Source organism: Eleutherodactylus coqui, chromosome 1, assembly GCF_035609145.1.
Source record: "Eleutherodactylus coqui strain aEleCoq1 chromosome 1, aEleCoq1.hap1, whole genome shotgun sequence".
In the NCBI taxonomy this organism is placed as follows: Eukaryota; Metazoa; Chordata; class Amphibia; order Anura; family Eleutherodactylidae; genus Eleutherodactylus; species Eleutherodactylus coqui.
Window position 1 is genome coordinate 36,710,874 of NC_089837.1, and position 21,251 is coordinate 36,732,124.

At 44.9% G+C, this 21,251-nt stretch overlaps 1 protein-coding gene across 2 annotated transcripts in view; it reads left to right on the forward strand.

Moving 5' to 3' along the window:
• Positions 1–21,251, forward strand: part of MSRA (methionine sulfoxide reductase A) — a 295,929-nt gene that overhangs the window by 170,201 nt on the left and 104,477 nt on the right. For both annotated transcript variants that reach the window (XM_066594899.1, XM_066594903.1), the window contains exon 4: positions 4,273–4,392. In XM_066594899.1, coding sequence (XP_066450996.1) covers positions 4,273–4,392 — 120 coding nt within the window. The remainder of the gene's footprint in view (positions 1–4,272; positions 4,393–21,251) is intronic.

Consider the following 21,251-nt stretch of genomic DNA (forward strand, 5'->3'; position numbering starts at 1 on the left):
CCCTAACAGTGATAGTGACCCCCAATGGTTGCCCCAGTAGAAAGTGACCCCCAATGGTTGCCCCAGTAGAAAGTGACCCCCAATGGTTGCCCCAGTAGAAAGTGACCCCCAATGGTTGCCCCAGTAGAAAGTGACCCCCAATGGTTGCCCCAGTAGAAAGTGACCCCCAATGGTTGCCCCAGTAGAAAGTGACCCCCAATGGTTGCCCCAGTAGAAAGTGACCCCCAATGGTTGCCCCAGTAGTATTAGTGACCTCTAATAGTTGCCCCAGTAGTAATAATGACCTCCAATAGTTGCCCCAGTGGTAATATAGCCCCTCAAGTTATCCCAACAGTGATAGTGACCCCAAATGGTTGCCCCAGTAGTAAGTGACCCCCAATAGTTGCCCCAGTAGTGATAGTGACCCCCAATAGTTGCCCCGGTAGTAATAGTGACCTCCAATAGTTCCCCTAGTAGTAATACAGACCCCAATAGTTGCCCCAGCAGTGATAGTGACCCCCAATAGTTGCCCCAGTAGTAATAGTGACCTCCAATAGTTGCCCCAGTAGTAATAGTGACCTCCAATAGTTGCCCTGGTAGGAATAGTGACCTCAATAGTTGCCCCGGTAGTGATAGTGACCCCCAATAGTTGCCCTAGCAGTGATAGTGACCCCCCAATAGTTGCCCCAGCAGTGATAGTGACCCCCAATAGTTGCCCCAGCAGTGATAGTGACCCCCAATAGTTGCCCTAGCAGTGATAGTGACCCCCAATAGTTGCCCTAGCAGTGATAGTGACCCCCAATAGTTGCCCCAGCAGTGATAGTGACCCCCAATAGTTGCCCTAGCAGTGATAGTGACCCCCAATGGTTGCCCCAGTAGAAAGTGACCCCAATGGTTGCCCCAGTAGAAAGTGACCCCCAATAGTTGCCCCAGTAGTAATAGTAACCCCTAATAGTTGCCCCAGTAGTAATAGTGACTTCCAACAGTTGCCCCAGTAATAATACAGACCCCCAATAGTTGCCCCAGTAGTAATAGTGACCCCCAATAGTTGCCCCAGTAGTAATAGTGACCCCCAATAGTTGCCCCAGTCGTAATAGTGATCTCCAATAGTTGCCCCAGTAGTAATAGTGACCCCCAATGGTTGCCCCAGTAGTAATAGTGACCCCCAACAGTTGCCCCGGCAGCAATAGTAACCCCCAATGGTTGCGCCGTGAGTAATAGTGACCACCAACAGTGACCCCCCCCCAACTATCGCCCTAGTAGTGACCCCAGTAGTTGCCCCAGTAGTACTAGTAACCCCCAATAGTTGCCCAGGTAGTAATAGGGACCTCCAACAGTTGCCCCTGTAGTAATACAGACCCCCAATAGTTGCCCCAGTAGTGCTAGGGACCCTCCCAATAGTTGCCCCAGTAGTAATAGTGACCCACAATAGTTGCCCCAGTAATAATAGTGACCCCCAATGGTTGCCCTGGCAGCAATAGTAACCCCCAATGGTTGCCCTGGCAGCAATAGTAACCCCCAATGGTTGCGCCGGTAGTAATAGTGACCCCCAATGTTTGTGCTGGTAGTAATAGTGACCCCCAACGGTTGCCCTGGTAGTAATAGTGACCCCCCAACGGTTGCCCCGCTAGTAATAGTGACCCCCAACGGTTGCCCCAGTAGTAATAGTGCCCCCCAACAGTTGCCCTGGTGGTAATAGTGACCCCCAACAGTTGCCCTGGTGGTAATAGTGACCCCCAACAGTTGCCCTGGTGGTAATAGTGACCCTCAACAGTTGCCCCGGTAGTAATAGTGACCCACAATAGTTGCCCCAGTAGTAATAGTGACACCAACCACCCCCAGGGGTTTGAGGTAGTCTAAAACACACCTCCTGTCTTTTCGTTGGATCAGGCTGCCTTCTCTGGGGCACGAACCAATGATGAGACATGGGGTGTGTCCCAGACTACTTCAGATTAGACGCTGTAGCTAAACTATAGTAGTAGCTATAAAAGTCATCCAAATCTTAGGACAGTACATAGCAGGTGATCATCACTGTAGGCTCTGATTTTACATATCCGTTTTGAGCTCCTAACTGCAGGGTTACTTTAAAGGATTACTAGAATTTCATTTTCTCTGCATCCTCTAGAGTCTACAGAAGTTAGAAGTGATGATGGGAGACTTGGTGGCCTATTGGCGGTGCCCAAAGCCAAAGCTTTTCTGGACCTCCGCCAGGGAGGCTTTGGGCATTACACAGCCGCCCAATGTGCTGACTGCATCTCCTGCCATCACTGTAAATATTGGGGTGGGAGATGTAGAGAAGATGAGGTGATGGTGGCTGGTTATGATTTTATACTACTTTTATATTAAGCCTTTTTTTTTAATTTATTTTTCTTTTTTTTGCACTTTTAATCTTTTTTTGTTAGCCTGCCTTTATGTCTGACTGACTTTACTGTCTGTGTTTTAACTTTTAACTTTTCTTGTTTTTTGCTTTTATGTTTTTGCTTATTTCTTTAATACACTAATTGACGTACATTGTGAATGTTCCAGACAGTACAATGCGACATGTTCCTGAATAGTGCCGATCAGACTTGTTTTCTGCATTGTACTGGTAGCATTAGCACTTTTCAATCATTCTCCGGCGCACACCCTTTGTTCGCCCTGCACTTTTGTTCTCTTCTCCGTGGGTGCGCTTTAAAACACTTACAGCTAGCACTTGATAAAATGTGACTTTGTTTTTTGTTTTTTTTTGCGTTTAGCATTTGAAATCCTAAGTATAGAAATTAATCATCAAAGCAAGGGGATCAGTGTAAGTTCATCTGAATTACTTTAAATTGATTCAATTTTAACGTGCCGCGCAAGTCACAATAGTATTAGGTAAAAAGTGACAATGAATAACATTTTTGAATAGTTAGAAACGGTTGTCAGAGTTTTTCTTTTAAAGGGACATATGGGTGTCAGGTTCAGATGTCAAACAGTTGTCTTCAAAAGAATCACACCTCTGGCCATAACTAACCACGCCGACATTAGGTTAGATGGTAATGTGTTGCCCCCATCATAACAAAGAAGTGAGATACATATATATATCTCTCTGGTGTCACTATTACTACTGGGGCAACTATTGTGGGTCACTATTACTACTGGGGCAACTATTAGGGGTTACTATTGGGGGTCACTATTACTACCGGGGCAACTGTTGGGGGGCACTATTACTACCAGGGCAACTGTTGGGGGGCACTATTACTACCAGGGCAACTGTTGGGGGGCACTATTACTACCAGGGCAACCGTTGGGGGGCACTATTACTACTGGGGCAACCATTGGGGGGTCACTATTACTACGGGGGCAACTGTTGGGGGTCACTATTACTACCGGGGCATCCGTTGGGGGTCACTATTACTACCGGGGCAACCGTTGGGGGTCACTATTACTGATAGACAGTCCGACTGTATTTTGCTTGTACAGAAAGCAACATAATTGCATTAGAACAGCTCAGTGAATAAATACGGCACCAGAACCAAGACCTTAATATAAATACAGCGCCAGAACTTGGCTCAGTACATAAATGCAGCACCTGAAACAAGCTCAGTACATAAATACAGCAGCAGAACCAATCTTATAACGTAAATACAGTACCAGGACAGACCATAACAGAAGTACAGAACCAGAGCCAAGTTCAGTACACAGATACAATACCAGGACCAAGCTCATAACACAAATACAACACCACAGCGAAGTCCAGTACATAGGTACAATACCAGGATCAAGCTCATCACATAAATACAGTAGCAGAACTAAGTGATTGTGTTGCAGGGCACCAATGGGCTGACAGCAGTACCCCGGAGCATCAGAGGGGAGGAGAAAGAGCCAAGAAGAGTGTGATTCATGTAGCTCTACAAGACGTTGCTGCATCAAGGAAGATTACCTGGCTGGGTGGACTTAAAGGGCAACAGTCGCCCTCCAGCCTACATCTACCTGGTGCCCCCTTTACAAGCCAGTGGTTGGTGACCTGTGTGATCCCACATTTATCCAAGCCCAGCTGTGATAGCTGGTGGGGACAGCGCCAACTGTCTCCTTCCTCATCTCTACACAGAGCATGCTCAGTACAATCTTCCATATAAGTCATTGAGTAGCTTTCTGAGCAGCTGACTTGTGTCTAGAAGCCATTAAAGAGTTGCGTTACCCGGTTCATGTACCCATCTCTGGGAATCTTCGGCAAATAACAACATGGATTCCTCATGACAAAATGAATGTAGCACTAATGGTTCATGACGCATCCCTTACCTTCTCTAAGAATGTAACTTTTTGTTTCTGCAGGCATGGGCTGCTTCTGGGGGGCAGAAAAAAAGTTCTGGAGACAGAAAGGAGTCTATTCTACCCAGGTGGGCTTTGCTGGAGGTCATACTCCCAACCCTAGCTACCAAGAAGTCTGCTCAGGTAGGTTAATCCATATGTATGTTGGGCCACATGCACACCAGCGTGTTATGGGTGCAGTTTTGCACCCTCATTATGGATGAGTGTCCTGGCCTGACCCAAACTCACAGCATGGTGGGGATCTACAATATGGGCGCTCAGGTCCGTAGACCCGCAGTCTTGGCCGGGAGACTCTCCTGTAATACAAGGGGAAAAATGGACCCATATTACACGGCTTTGGACCATATGTGGCACGGTCCCGCTTTCCCTCACTGGCATGGCTGGAAACCGTGGCCCTCATGGTAAACCAGTCAAGCTTTATACGCTATATGATTGGACATTGACTTAAAGGGAAGCTACCTTCCAATAGGTGGCGTTGTAGTGTCATTGTACTATCTGCTATTTGCATACTAAAGATTAATCACATCTTAGTAACGGAGGAGTTTGGGCCGCAGCCCAAATGTAGGAATTGGAGCTATTTAGAGGGTCACTGCAGTGATTTATAAAAAATTCATTCTTTATGTAGCCAACCCCCAAGTTTATACATAGAAGTGAGTTAGTGTTCCCTCCATTGGTTATTTCTTTCTATCTGAAACTCCTGGCTTTTCCTCAGATGGTCATGTGATCTCAGTTCTGACCAGCTCACATCTGCTTTGGGTTATGTGTTCAGTTTTTAGTCAGACACTTAGTCTGTGTGATGCTGTTATATGGAGTGTACCACCAAAACTGCCTAGAGGGGGACACAGGCACTCCTATCACAGCTACTGATGATAATCACACAGCTCCTGTCACAAAGGGATAATAGAGGCGATCACAGCTCCTCCTCCTGGCTGTATGGTCTATTTAGGTGAATATAGAAAATAGTGATAATTAAATTGTCCCCTCAGCAGGCAGAAATGGTATAGCCTCAGCTATAGCTGTGCTTATGTATCATGGGAAAGATGTGAAACTGATATCTCACAGCAATGGATATTTAACCACTTAGGATAGTAATAGCCAACACCCATGTTGCGGTCACAAGTGGTGATAGTTATACACGGCACCCGGTGGGCCTAAAAAAAGACCTTAGGGCCCTCATACATGCTCTGCAGTTTCTCACTGTAATTGGATTACAGATACACTCCATTTCATTGTTAACTAAAACGGAGCGCGACAAAGTTATACGAATCGCGTTCAATAACGTTAGAGAAAATTTTACAAAAAAATTAACAAAATGTTTAAATTCTTTTTGTGCTTTTTCTTTCTTTTCAAATGTGATGAAACCGTTTTCCCAGAACTGTACAATAAAATCCAATTTATTTATTTTTTATACTAGAAGGGTAATGGCGTAAAGATAAAGAAAAAATTCCCAATGGTCGAATTTTTTTTTTTTCATACAATTAACGAAAGTTTTACGCTAATTTATACATAGCCTAACCTCTTATCAGCATGAACTGTACATTCATGGCCCAGCTGTGAGGGGTGCCCTGCAGGCCACCCTTACATAGCAATAGCCCTTACTGCTGTTCACCCGTAGCTTCGTATGCTGTGCCGATAGGATGGTAAGAACAGGCTGGCATACACCAAGTGAAATCTGGCGCCATCTTGAGAGTAGTGCAGCATAGTTTGGTTGGAGTTGCTGTTCCGGGCTGAACTCTTGCTACTCCTAAGTAACAGCGACTCCCTTGGTGACACCGGAGCTTCAACGACGACACCAGTGGTTATTGAAAAATCGCAGAACCAGGAGGGATGGCACCGGAATCGGCATTGTGATTCTCACTGCACTGCCTGTCCCTGACATGGAAGCTTTGCACCACCACCGATGCTCCCAGCACCCCAGGTAGGCCCCCAGCGCTCCGTATGCCCATGGAGGCTTCGTTACATTGCATATAGTTAGCACCAAGTGCCATAAATATACTATGGAGGTGGTGCGGCTCCGGGGACTGTGCCTGCACCATCTACTGCTGGTATTGGCTGTATATAAACTCCCATCCCATCTTTTTGAAGGACAGATGGCGACTGAGCTATGAGTGGTTAGACCCATGAAGGGGACTCGCTGTCACCCCATTAGCAGCCCTATTAATATGTGGTTGCAGGTTGCTGATGGGTTACTACACCAGCCAGAAGCCCTGAAGAAGACCGTGTGCCTTCTATGTGTTAGTCCTTGCCAAAGCCTCGTCCTACAACATGCAAACCCATAGGCCAGGTTCACGCGACCGTATTTGCACGCTCATTTGCGCCTTAAAAGTTTGCGCACGCAATACACAGAGAATAGAACACATCGGTTCCAATGGGTTCATTCACAAGTTTACTCTGCAGAATCCATCTCTTCTCCATAAGGGGGTCATGCTGACCAGGTTTTGATGCTGACTTTCAGCTGCAGAGTGTTCACTGCGGACACTCCTCACCAATCCGCCCCATGTGAGCATGCCCTTACTGTTCAGCTCCCCACTAGGAGCCCCCACTCTTTGACATTCATATGCACTAATGTCTCATATATATAAAGGACTGGCGCTCTTGGCACAACTCCTTCAGGTGGTTGAAGTTGGAGCGTCCATGAATACGACTTCTCTACTAGATGTCAGGGTTGATGGATGATGAACTGGAACATGTCGATCAAATGATTACCGAGCCCAGATCACCCACGTTTTTAAGCAGATAATTAAAGGGAACCTATATCTTCGGTCTCCATAGTAACCAGGCATCCAAAGAGCCTCAAGAATAAGCTGTTCTGTCCTTAATGAGGACTGTTTAGAACTGTTCCTGATGCAACTGTCACCGTCAGGATAATGGATCCACTTCCTGCTTTTGACATTTCTTGTTCCATTTCTATTATTTCAGCACAGCTAAAGAAATGTTGTGAATGCAATGTCTGGGCACTATGGGGAGGACTTAAAAAATATATATCTTTTTGTATTTTTGCCTACTGTTAAGTTTGCTCAAAACACATCAGACAAGTTGTTGTACATTAAAGGGCCACTCCACATTTTTCCATCCCTGCCCTCCTCACCTGATTGCATGTCACACTCTAGAGGTCTCCTCTGTGTATTGCAACCACTTCCATGTAGTGCAGCTCCCTGTCTGATGCTTATCAGGCAGCATCTTCAGAGTAAGATATATAAAGTTTTACTTTCATATGTATCCCATGATGCATCAGCAAATCTATACCAGCTTCATGCTGAGGGAAGATAATTTAATTATCTCTTCACATAAATAAGCTAAAGACCATATGTATATAGTTAGGAAGATGAGTCGTGATCACCTCTATCATAACTGTGTGACAGGAGCTGTGTGATCATCATCCATAATTGCCATAGGAGTGCCTGCAGGAAATTGCAGTGGTAGGTACATGTACCGTGTTTCCCCAAAAATAAGACCCTGTCTTATATTATTTTTTGCCCCAAAAGAGACAGTGTCTAACTTTTGGGGATGTCTTATACTTAGCTAGCAAGTAGCATCCCCGTCCCTCTCACTACTCTGCAAGCACTGTGGCAGTCGTCTGTGTCGTCCTCAGCGCTGAAAGAGCATTCCCTTCCTGGTACCGTGGGTTGAATACCCCGCCTCCAGCAAGAGAATGCTGTGATTGGCTTAGGACCGCAGCCTGAGCCAATCACAGCCGGAACTTAATGAGCCAATCACAGCCAATCAGTGAATGACATCATCGTGCACCAGCTGGGATTGGCTCAGGCTGCGGTCCTGAGCCAATCACCGCATTCTCTTGCTGGAGGCGGGGTATTCAACCCACGGTACCAGGAAGAGAATGCTCTTTCAGCGCTGAGGACTACGAGAAAGAATGCTGGCGCACCTGGAGAACAGCGAGAGTTTTCACGTAGTGTAGCTGGGGCTCATTTTCGGGGGATGGCTTATATTTTAAGCCACCACTCAAAAAAATATTTAAAAAGGGCTTATTATCAGGGGGGGGTCTTATTTTCAGGGAGAAACGGTAATAGCATCACACAAATTGAGAAACTGACTAGCAAATGAACACATAAGAGATCATGTGAGGAAAAAGAAATAACTAACAAAACTCACTGGAGTGGCCCTTTAAATGACCTAATAACCAGCCGCCCTGGACCTCCTCTCGTATTCTTATAATGAATCACGGAATCACATACGACTCCTAAAGTCAATTGTGTGAAATGCAATTCAGTTTCCATTTACAAGATAGTAAATTTGCGCAGTTCGGATATCAGGTGGCCGAGTGGAGATGTCCACCATTGGAAGTCTTGTTTCTGGAATCATTTTACATCTTCACTGAGGTCCTTCCTAAGAACATCGGCCTGTAGTGAGGGAAACTCAAATGGTACTTGACCATTCAAGGGGGTTATATTCACACAAGTAGGTGGATGCTACATCTGGAGCTTTAACCCTTTCCAATCCACTGTCTTACGTCTTCAGACATTCTGATTGAAGGCTGTACAGCTCCGATGTCTAAAGACGTCCGGCAGGGTATTCTTACTGTATATTACTGGCCGCTCTGTTGTTGGGGAACTCTTCAGCATGTCCTATACCGCTCTAGCCAGTAGACTGCGTCATTGTATAATGGCAGAAAGAGAAAGCCCCCTAGGAAACCCTGTATCCAAAATTGGATTGCAAAGGGTTAAAGCATGAAACCAGTCAAATATCCTTTTCTGGAATATTGAGGTAATATGGGGAAACACTAGCTAGACTTTTATTGACTAGGCCTTACCACACCCTCCAAGCTAAGGGGCTGTTTGTGTCTGTGATTGGCCATTAGCTTGGGTGGAAAGATGCTTAGGAGGGTCACTGCAGTCATTGAAGCCACAGGCGGCCCAACACCATATAATATAATAATCTTTATTTGTATAGCACCGACTTACATTCCATCACCCTCTATGTACGTCCCAATACTTCTGTCAACATTGGGTATTGTTGCAAATACTTTATTTTTTCTCTTGAGTTGATCCCAACTTATCTCGTTTTACAGTCCCATCCAGAGCTGTGTGTCCTCACATATCCCTACAGCAACCTGCTAGTTCAATATCAGTACAATGTTTTGGTACATCATGGGAAATGCTAGGAGAAAAAAATACATCTCCAACAAAACTTTACTCCACAGCCCAGTATGGGATCTCCAGAAACTTTTAGAGGTGTGTCTGTCAGCACCGGGACCTGACGGATTCCAAGTGGCAGACAGCAAGAAAATGAATTAGCCAAAGATCAGTAGAGCAATGTCTGCCCATTAAAAGCTCCAAATACCCTCTCAAAGAAACTCAGTGAAAATGAGAAGTCATCTGTCAGCGCTGGAGTCAAGAAGATGCAAGACCATGATGACCGTCCTGTAGAGCGATATCATTACTTGAACCGTTCTTGGTGAACAACCCTAGTTTCGGCATCGACCAACTTCTTCCTCAGATGTTGAGGTTCCAGGCAATAGCCTAAAAAGTTGAAATGAGCATAGATGGAAACCAAACAGATAGACCTTGATGGTTTCTATACTCCTTCCAACTCATTAGGTCATTGCCCACAGCTTCATATACCTGAGGAAGGCATCATCAGGATGACTTAAATAGGTTGTGTTCATCAATATCAGTTCAAGAAATCGTATCCCTCTACTCCATGGTGGTTGTCATCTGGCATCTTCTGGACTCCTGCCAGTCCACAGTTGTCTGTTTTCCATGATCCTTTGATTCCAGTTGACGGTTAATGAAGCCTACGAGTGTTGGGATCCAACTGGACATCTCTAAAGGGTCTCAGACCCTAATTGGATGTCCCAACTCTCGTAGGTTTCATTGATTATAGTAGGGTAATGACCAAGCTGAGCTAGTCGCCGAGATCCATTTGTTCTGGGTTTCAGTTGATTAGGACCTTCTGACTAGTACGCCTCCATGTTGCATCTGAATACAGCAAAAATGAGAATCAATCATTTGCATTCTCCGGCGGATTTCTCGAATGATGCAGCAAATTCCCTCTAACAAAACGACATGTGTTAAGTGCGGCGGTGAACGTTCTCGCCATAAATAATCATGTTTTATGTCGATTGAAAGCAAAATAGGCAACATGTCTCCATCACGGCAAACCCTCTACACCACGTCTCCAATCCTCCAGAGGCTGATGCTGTAAATCGCAGCGTCTGCCCATGGAATATTCAGCAGCTGTACATTTTATTACCACTTGTTCAAATATTCATAACCATTGTTTTATTCTAAGCTGTTGATTGAAGGACTGAGCTTTGCAGTTTCTTTGATGAGCTGCTTATTATCGGTAATGGCTTTGACCCTTTTTTTCTGACTAGCGGGGAACAAACCAGTCTTCAAAGCAGAGGGTAGATGCCCTCTGAATGCGTAATATATTATTGGTCTAAGTTATTATAAGATGGTGTTTGTACATGATGAGCAGAGAGCTGGCACCTGGCTGGAGTAACTACGGGACCTAAGGTTCATGTTCTACAGAAGTTGTGCCAAGATGCACAAACCCTTACAGATTGTGGGGCCTAGGGCAAACAGCTGATCGCCCTGGGTTTCACCCTCCGCACCCCTCTTCAATCAGCTGACTTTGCTGGGGCAAGCCATGGCCAGCCACACATTTTCCTTGCAGCGTTTCATAAAACCAAGATTGCAGAAGGTCCTCCAGAATTGGAGGCGCTCTTAGGGCTCTTTGTTCTGGGTCATATAGGTGGGTCCCCAGTATGTGTGTGTGTGGGGGGGGGGCGGTCTTGCTACATCACCAAATAGGGCATGTGAACAGAGGTGTGTGCTCTTGACATAACTAAGGGGCAGTCGGGGCATGTGTCCCAGGTGCAATTTGGATAGAAGGTAGGGGGGGCATTGGCCTGACCAAGTTAAAAGTTCGCCAAATGCACAACGCCTCTGTAAGTAGCAACCACCTGACAGATGCACTCTGTGCCAGGCGGGGCAGCTGCACCTTTTATACACTGTCCCAGTTCAACCGCCATGACAGCTGAGCCCACCCACTCCTCCTCACCCTGTCGGACATATTGTGAATTACATTAATGATGCTTACAACCAGATCCGGGTCTCTCTCATCGCCCCACCGGGCCAGCACTAGGTGCGTCCTCCGTCCTCCTCCACCTTAAAGTAGAAAGAAACAGAGAACAGGTGACGGGGGAAGAGGACAGAAGACGCACTCATCGGGGCGATGAGAGAGACGAGGCGCTGTGTGTGCATAATTCACAATGAAGAAGGTGCAGGAAGCAGTAGTACCGTGGGGGCCACATATGGGACACTAATAATACTGCGGGCCACAAAGGAATCACTCTTGTTATTACTGGGGGCCACAAAGGAATCTCTATTATTACAGGGGGCCACAGAGGAATCACTATTGTTATTACTGGAGACCACAAAGGAATCACTATTGTTGTTACTGGGGGGCACAAATAGAGCACTATTACTGAGAGGGCCACAAAGGAATCACGATTGTTATTACTGGAGACCACAAAGGAATCACTATTACTAAGGGGGCCACAAAGGAGAAGTGGTGCTAAACTGAATCTTTGCCCTGAGTGCATGAAAACCTAGCTATGTCTTTGTACAACCCCCTTAAAAAGTTATTCCCATCTTATGTGATGATGGCACCACTAGGGTATACCATTACTTTATGACCGGGAGGTCAGATTTCTGGAGCCCCCACGATCCTAAGCCTTATTAAAGTGCAGATCTCCAGCTTGCCCCACCTCCATTCACTGAACGACTATTGAAAGCTCAGGAGCGATAGTCGTCCCATATGAAAGTACCATCGCACCAAATCTACCACTTCTGATCTCAACACTAGGCTCCTCCTACATGGCTATACGGGAGCCGTTGAGCGAACGCCGATCAATGCGATCAGAGCTCGTTTATCTGGCCTTCTCAAAGGCCAATTGAGACAGTATTGGGGATGAACGTTTAGATGATCGTTCATGCCCCGTACAGCGTCATCGCTGTTGGCAGCACATCCCCAATTTATTGGAAAGGATGTGCTACTGGCAGCAATGCATGAAAGATACGATCACCCGAAGAATAAGCATTTGCTTGTCCGTCAGGTGATTGGTGGCACTGTCTTGCATCCCGATGATTGGGCTAATGAACGTTCTTGCACGATCTTTGGGCTGTGTAAAAGGCCCTTTGGAGTCCCCACCAATTGGAGAGCCACATGCAAGGGACCTGAGAAGCCTATGTGGCAACTGGATGGGGAAACCACTGCCTTAGAGTGTCATGATACTAAATTAACTAGCTAAAGGATTTGTCCAGTTGCAAACTAATGATGGCCTACCCACAAGACTGGTGGGGCTCTGCCGCTTGGGACCCCTGCTATGCTCATGCAATGATCTTATTTCTGCAGGAAGCAGACAGCTCTGTTTCAACTGCAGTGACCAGACTTGGTATTACAGGCCAAGTTCCCGTTTACTTCATTTGTTACTTAGCATGCAATGCCAAACCTAGCCACTGCAGTGGGAACAGAGCTGTCTACTTCCTGCAAACATCACATCAGGTGGCCGGTTGGAAGACCCATACTGGTTACCCCTGGACTACCCCTTTAAACACAAGTTCAGCTCCGCTCCATCTATCTCCATGTGTATAACCTTATATATATATTTCACTTCAAGCCTCCGAATCCTCCGCAGCAGCTGCTGCTTCGCCTCTCTCATAAGTGCACGTCTTGCACTTGCTGGAAGGGATGTTGATGACTGGATGGGAGTTGACTCTCAGTACGTCTAATTTTCATCCCATTTTTCCTTGCGCCTGGCGCTCGTCTAATAAGAGGGCTGGAATAATGGTTGTGTGAGCACGCTGCATATGGCAAGTGCAGCTGTTCCAAGTTCAATGATAAGATGCTCGCTGGTACTTAAGCGCTGCGCGGGGTCTACTTATTGCTTCCGTAAGTACATGATAATAATATGCCAGTCATTGAAGACTCGAACGCCGTTCGCCGCGCTCCAGCCTGCTTTTAATTGTTCAGGTTTTATCTGTATCTCTAGCAGGAAGCCATTTTTTTTTCTTTCCTCTCCCCAGCCCCGGCCCAACAATTTTATCGTCATCTCGGAGGGAGCCAGATGCGGAATCAATAGAACCGTCTGTCCGTCTCATCGATACTAAGCCCAAAATTGTTTAGAAAATGGAAGCCTTTAGCGGAAGGTTGATGAATGTGATTACGCAGCGCATTAATTCACAGCCCCACATTGTGTTATTACAGGCCAAGATGCCCGCTCCCGGGACAAACAATAGGGCAAAGACGTCTTAATTGTAGAGAGGGGAACTTATTTTAGGATGTTGAGGATGGAGGAGGCCGCCGAAGCATTTGCAGAGACCCGTGCAAGATGTCATTAGGAACAGATTGTGTTTAATGTGGGCCCTTCAACTGCACTTAATGAGCGTAAGAAGCCTGGCGAGAGGAGAGGCACAAGGCGCCAAGCGCCTCAACAATGCCATTACGTCTTGGTGGATACGCAACGCGTAGGTCTGGCATAAAAAGTGTATACATACAGGCATACAATGTCACATACGGATGTAGCCAGCGATAACTTTAACAAGCTCTAATAACTTAACTCCTTAAGGATGCAGCCTAGTTTGGTGCTCAACCCGTTCCCTCCCCAAGACCTAAACTGGGTGGGAAGTAGTTCCCGCAAATGTACATAAGTGAACGTTCTATTGATGTAGCGGGCGCAGGAGTTGAACCTGCGCCATCCAAACCGGGAGTCGACTGTGACTGTCAGCCCCGCCTTTCCCCCGCTGCAAAAACGGGGATCAGTAAGGACTCCCCTACCTGTTAACCCAATGATCATGTAGAGCAGTGTTCCCCAACTCCAGTCCTCAGGGACCCCCAGCAGGTCATGTTTTCAGGATTTCCTCAGTGTTGCACAGGTGATGTAATTATTGTCAGTGCCTCAGACATTGCCTCAGGTGTTCTTACTATAGGATATCCTGAAAACAGGACCTGTTGGTGGTCCCTGAGGACTGGAGTTGGGGACTCCTGATGTAGAGGGCTCACGGAGGGAGGGCTATCTCCCATGTATTTTGTGGATGGCCGATGGGTTGCCCTGACAAATTGATGCCAAACAATTGTGTTTAGGTCTGACAATGGTCTATGATCACTACTATTAGTGATAATACATTGTAGTACAGACGTACTGCAGTGTATTATCATAGCGATCATAGAATCCCAGGCGTAAGACCCATACAGGTCCATGAAAAGTGTAAAAAAAAAAGAATCGTGAAAGTTTAAAAAACTCATAAAAAGATAAACACTTTTAATGTGCCTCTGTCTCTTTTTTTAGCTTTTTTTATTTTTTAAACCCCACATTTGGTATCCGCGCACACTTGTACAATCACTACAACAAACTGAACACACTTTTTATCCTGCGCGCCAAAGGCACAAAAAATGATTAAAAACCAATTGAAAATACTTGTTTTGTTCATTTCGCCTCCACAAAAAAAAAACTGTGAAATTGATGTTAAAAAGTGATGCGTTCCCCAAAAAGGTCCCAATAAAAACCTCAGCTCATCACACAAAAGAACAAGCCCTCCCAGAGCTCCGGCGGAGGACCAATAAGGCACGGGATTCTGAATGCAGCGATGCAAAGAAAGGGAAAAAAAGGGGTTATTGTGCAAAAGTGAAAAAACCTAAAAGAATGTATCATTTTGCTATCGCCGTAATGATGCCAACCCACAAACTATAAATGAGCCGGTCACTGACACTGGATAATTAACGCTCTACAAAAGAAATCTTAACAATCCATGGCAGAATTCATGTTTTTTCCCCTGCCCTATGAAAAACCTTAAAAGCTGTACAATACATTATACGTACCCAAAAATATGATGCCAATGAAAATTACAAAAAAACAACCCTGTGTTCATGGAAAAATAAAAAAAAATTATGGCTTTTGAGAAGTGGAGATGAAAATCCCTTAAAAAATCATTGCGCCCTTCAGGCCAAAGGAGGCCATGTCACAATGGTACTTGCCCGTCTTCAGCCCCGGTGATCCAGCGCTGCTGCCCAGCAATTCCTCCTGTCTTTGTTGACAGCGCTATTGTTCAGAACTCCTGGAACTATGGCACCCAGGATGTGGGCACCGATGCCAGGAGAACGGGTGCTAACACTGTGGCCTCTGATTGGCCGGCAGTAGTCACCTGACTTCCACTGTAAACCGAGACCCGAGGAATTGCTAGGCTGCAGTGCAGGATCACCGGGGCTGAAGACGGGTAAGTACCTTTTGTTTTATTGTTTAAACCCTTGTGGCTCTGATTTTAACAAGTTAGTTCTAACTGGACAATGCCTTCAGGGTTTCATCAATTTTTTGAGATTTTCATCTCCACTTTTCAAAAGGTACACAGAGTAGTATACAACACTATTGCTTTTCATTGTTTAGATTCCTAGGGTGAAGCTGAACTACTGAAAAAGTAGAAGTACCAGATCTGGGACATGCCAGATTTCTACGACGTCCGTCGGAAGCACCGTGGCCATCCCTACTGGCCAGGGGCACTGTGGCAGCTACCATTGGCCATGGGCTCTGTGGCCATCGCCCACTGGCAGAAAGCTTTGAAACTCTCACCACTAATGGCTGGGGGCACTGAGGCCATTGCTGCTATTGAGAGCACGTTGGCTGTTACCACTATCAGGTGCACCATGGCCTTCACTTTTATGAGTGTGTCTATGCCTCCTATTTTTGGGACACTGTGGCTGTGACCATTGACACTATGCTTGATGCTACAGTGAAACCATGGATGACCTCATGGAGGTTTACGTGGCCAACTCTATTATGGGATAACATTGTGGCTGTATTTGGGGGACATGTTCCTATATGTCCAATGACAACCTGATGTTCAAGTTGATGACCCTTTATAGTTATACGGAACCTTCAGCTCTTCTACAGTATGGGAGATGACATCTAGATCATTGCATTCCTCTGGGGAATTTGTAATAACGTTTTAGTATGACTAAACCTCTACATAACAGGCATGCATGGGATGCTGATGAGACAATATGGGGTGGTAGGGGTTGGTTAGTAGAAACGAGGTGAAACTATGACTAACAGCTGTACATTAGCTTTACCGCATCTCTCCAACATGAGTTACTTGGCAGAGGAGAGGTCCACATTTAGTATCTCAGTCACGTTCCTTGCGGCACTTAAAGGACCGAAAACAATTTAGAATAATATCAGTAAAATTCCCGACTGATTGTAGCTCAGGCAGAAACGGAAGGTCTTTGACATTCTATTCACTTCATGAATCCTATAGAAAATGGAATGTGATCTTCTGTTGATCCTCTGTTCGAGAAAATAGTTTTGTTGGCCACCAGCACATAATTCATAGTATTGCTCAACAGAAGATAGAGGTGTAGTTGTATAGACTTAATGGGGTTTACTTTTGCTTGTAGACTATCTTCCATGGAACTTTAAATATGGATATTTTTGCCATGGTCACGAGCAGGCAATCTGGACCTCTTGGCTTCTCTTGGCTGAGATTGTTCACCTGACTAGTCCCTTTCTTTTGTTTGTTATATTTCTGAAGACAGGAGCCCTATGTAGAACCTCTAGACCCCTGAGCTTCCCCATGCCATTGGGCCTCCAAGCAGAACCCCAAGACCCATGAGCTCTCCCACTTCATTGGGCTTCATAACAGAACATCCAGACGCATGAGCTGTTCGTGATAGTCCTCATAATAGAACTGCAGGATCCATGAGCTGATCCAACTCATTGAGCTTCATACCAGAAACCCAGGATCCATGTGCCTTCCCCACCTCATTGGACCTATTAGTAGAACCCCAGGACCCATGAGCTTCCCCACTTCATTAGTCCTCAAAATAGAACTCCAGGACCCATGAGCTACCCCACCTCATTGGACTTCATACCAGAACCCTAGGATCCATGTGTTTTCTCTACTTCATTGGGCTACATAGTAGCACTACAGCACCCATGAGCTGCTTCACAGTCTTAGGCCTTGTAATAGAACTTCAGGATCTATGAGCTGTCCCACCACATTCGCCTCATAACTGAACCCCAGGACCCAGATTTCTGCTACAAAATGCTGATCGAAGGGTCAGAATTGGGTGCAGTCGATGAACCCTTCCTGTTAGCTGTTCAGACCATGTCAGCACCTTCGTTGAATTTGAGGCTACAAGAAGCAGCTTCCTATCCGTGTGGGCCAAAATTTCTGCAAAATAACCTCAATAACTAGTGGAATGTATGCCACAGCGAAATACTTTGATTGTGAAGGCCAAAGAAGGTCCAACACACTAGATAGGGACTATAACATAGCAAAGGAACTGATCTTCACCTCTCCCCACTCCATGTATCCCCCGCCGGCCACTCTTGGTCTTCTCACTGACCTCATGTTTGCAGGCTGCAGTCAGCCTGTGCTGTCCCATGTACAGGCTGCTGCAGCCAATGACCCAGCTCAGCGATGGCTGCAGCAGCAGGTTTATGGGATGTCACAGGCTCTAAATAGAACAGCACAGTGGAGACCTGGATTGGCAGTGGGGTACTCATGGGGATAAAAAAGGGATTATCAGCTCGTTTGTTATATTGTGCCATGAAGGGCTCATTTGTAAAACAAAAAAAAAATTCTATCTCAGACAACCCCTTTAAAGGGATTGCACCAAAATTGCAAATTATCCCCTATCCACAGGATAGGTAATAACTTGCTGATTGTTGGGGGTCTCACCACTATGAGTTCTCCAATCCTGAGACCATGGGTCCCATGTCTACTGCTGAGTTACTGACCACAATTAATACAGTAAAAGTCCAACAGCGTATACATCTATATATATAAAGCTGAAAGCCCTCACTGACTCACTGACTGACTCACTGACTGACTGACTCACTGACTGACTCACTCACTGACTGACTCGCCAAAAGTTCTCCAACTTCCCGATGTCGTAGAAACATGAAATTTGGCGCAAGCATAGATTATCTCCAAAATAGGAAAAGAAATTGGGTCCCAACTCGATTATTCAATTCTAGCGCAAAAGAATTGGCGTCGAAATTTTACATGCATAATCTAAATCTCTCACTTCCCAATGTCATAGAAACATGAAATTTGGCAGGAGACTTTCCGGTGTCATAGGAGACATAAGCATTGGTTATGTCATATAATTTTCTGACTTTCCGGTGTCATAGAAACGTGAAATTTGGCACGAGCATTGATTATGTCATAAATAGGAAAAGCGAATGGGTCCCAACTCGATTATTCAATTCTAGCGCAAAAGAATTGGTATCAAAATTTTACGTGGGGAATGTAATTTTCTCACTTTCCGGTGTCATAGAAACGTGAAATTTGGCACGAGCATTGATTATGTCATAAATAGGAAAAGCGAATAGGTCCCAACTCGATTATTCAATTCTATGCGCAAAAGAATTAGCGTCCAAATTTTACGTGCGGAATGTAATTTCTTCACTTTCCGGTGTCATAGAAACAGGAAATTTGGCACGAGCATTGATTATGTCATAAATAGGAAAAGCTAATGGGTCCCAACTCGATTATTCAATTCTATGCGCAAAAGAATTAGCGTCCAAATTTTACGTACGGAATGTAATTGTCTCACTTTCTGGTGTCATAGAAACATGAAATTTGGCACGAGCATTGATTGTGTCATAAATAGGAAAAGCGTATGGGTCGCAACTCGATTATTCAATTCTAGCGCAAAAAAATTGGCGTCGAAATTTTACGTGCGGAATGTAATTTTCTCACTTTCCGGTGTCATAGAAGCGGGAATTTTGGTACGAGCATTGATTATGTCATAAATAGGAAAAGCTAATGGGTCCCAACTCCATTATTCAATTCTATGCGCAAAAGAATTAGCATCCAAATTTTACGTACGGAATGTAATTTTCTCACTTTCCGGTGTCATAGAAACGGGAAATTTGGCACGAACATTGATTATGTCATAAATAGGGAAAGCTAATGGGTCCCAACTCCATTATTCAATTCTATGCGCAAAAGAATTAGCGTCCCAATTTTACGTACGGAATGTAATTTTCTCACTTTCCGGTGTCATAGAAACGGGAAATTTGGCACGAGCATTGATTATGTCATAAATAGGGAAAGCTAATGGGTCCCAACTCGATTATTCAATTCCAAGCGCAAAAGAATTAGCATCCAAATTTTATGTACGTAATCTAATTCTCTCTCTTCCTGATGTCATTTTATATGAAGGAAACGTTGCATGGTTGCCTCCACGTGGGGTTTCCTGGGTAACGCAGAGAACTATGCAAAATGGTGAACATATGTTTTTCCTCAGTATCTCTAAAGTAACCACAACTTCATAAGATTTTCCGTGTGAACACCAGATAAACACCAGTACCAAATTAACTCGGGTGAAGCCCGGTATATCAGCTAGTACAATATAAGTACAGTAATATATAGTGAAAGTCTAAAAACTGCAACCTGGAACCCAGTTGGCCAAAAGTTTAGTACAAATGCCTGGAGAAGCTGAACGGAACCTTTGGGTGATGAACATTGGGAATCCCATATGCTTATTCTAGGCGTCTTTACGTTCAGGCGGACTATCGAACCTCAGTGTCTGGGCTGCCTGAATCTTGTTGGTCTTTTTGAATATTGTCTCACCCAATGTTAGAATCTGAGTAGACCTTAAGGACTGCGGCACAGCCCTATGATGGGCACAGGTGTGTTGGCAGCAGCCATGCCTCGCAGTAAACAACTGGATATATTTATACTGTTCATTGGTTTCTTTGCCAGCAGCTGCCTGTTCACACAGCTTCCAGAATCTATCCACTTTTATGGGATTAACACCATGCGGACCAATAATTGGAGAAAAAAACTGCTACAAAAAGTACAAAGTATATAAAAGACTCGGAAACAACAATAGACGGAACAAGAAAGGGCAGGGAGGGAGTTTCTAATGTTTACAATGAACCGAGCCTGTAATTTATTTTCTTCCATTCACCCGCTTTTCAGCCCAGAACTTGTTTTGATGTTTGTTGCAGAAACACTCAAAATATAGCAAGTTAAAAAAAGGAAATAGTTGGTTATTCAGGAAACACGAGTAATAATTTTTAGGTAAATTACCTGCTTTGTATGGCTTGCAAAAAGAGAAAAACAACAACTGGATTCTGTTTGACCATGTTTGATAAAGCTACAACACCAAAATGTATCAGACAGGAGATCAGTACGACTTAGAGATGTCATAGTACAGGAATAATGTACACAGTGATGTCACATTGGACACGGTGATGTCATAGTACAGGAATAATGTACACAGTGATGTCACATTGGACACCGTGATGTCATAGTACATAGAGAAAATACACAGTGATGGCACATTGGACACCGTGATGTCATAGTACAGAGATAATATACACAGTGATGTCACATTAGACACCGTGATCTCATTGTACAGAGATAATATACACAGTGATGGCACATTGGACACCGTGATGTCGTAGTACAGAAATAATATACACAGTGATGGCACATTGGACACCGTGATGTCATAGTACAGGAATAATGTACACAGTGATGTCACATTGGACACAGTGATGTCCCAGTACAGGAATAATGTACACAGTGATGTCACATTGGACACCGTGATGTCATAGTACATAGAGAAAATACACAGTGATGTCACATTGGACACCGTGATGTCACAGTACAGAGATAATATACACAGTGATGGCACATTGGACACTGTGATGTCATAGTACAGGAATAATGTACACAGTGATGTCACATTGGACAACGTGATGTCATAGTACATAGAGAAAATACACAGTGATGGCACATTGGACACCGTGATATCACGGTGTCCAATGTGACATCACTGTGTATATTATCTCTGTACTATGACATCACGGTGTCCAATGTGCCATCACTGTGTACATTATTCCTGTACTATGACATCACGGTGTCCAATATGCCATCACTGTGTATATTATTTCTGTACTATGACATCACGGTGTCCAATGTGCCATCACTGTGTATAGTATCTCT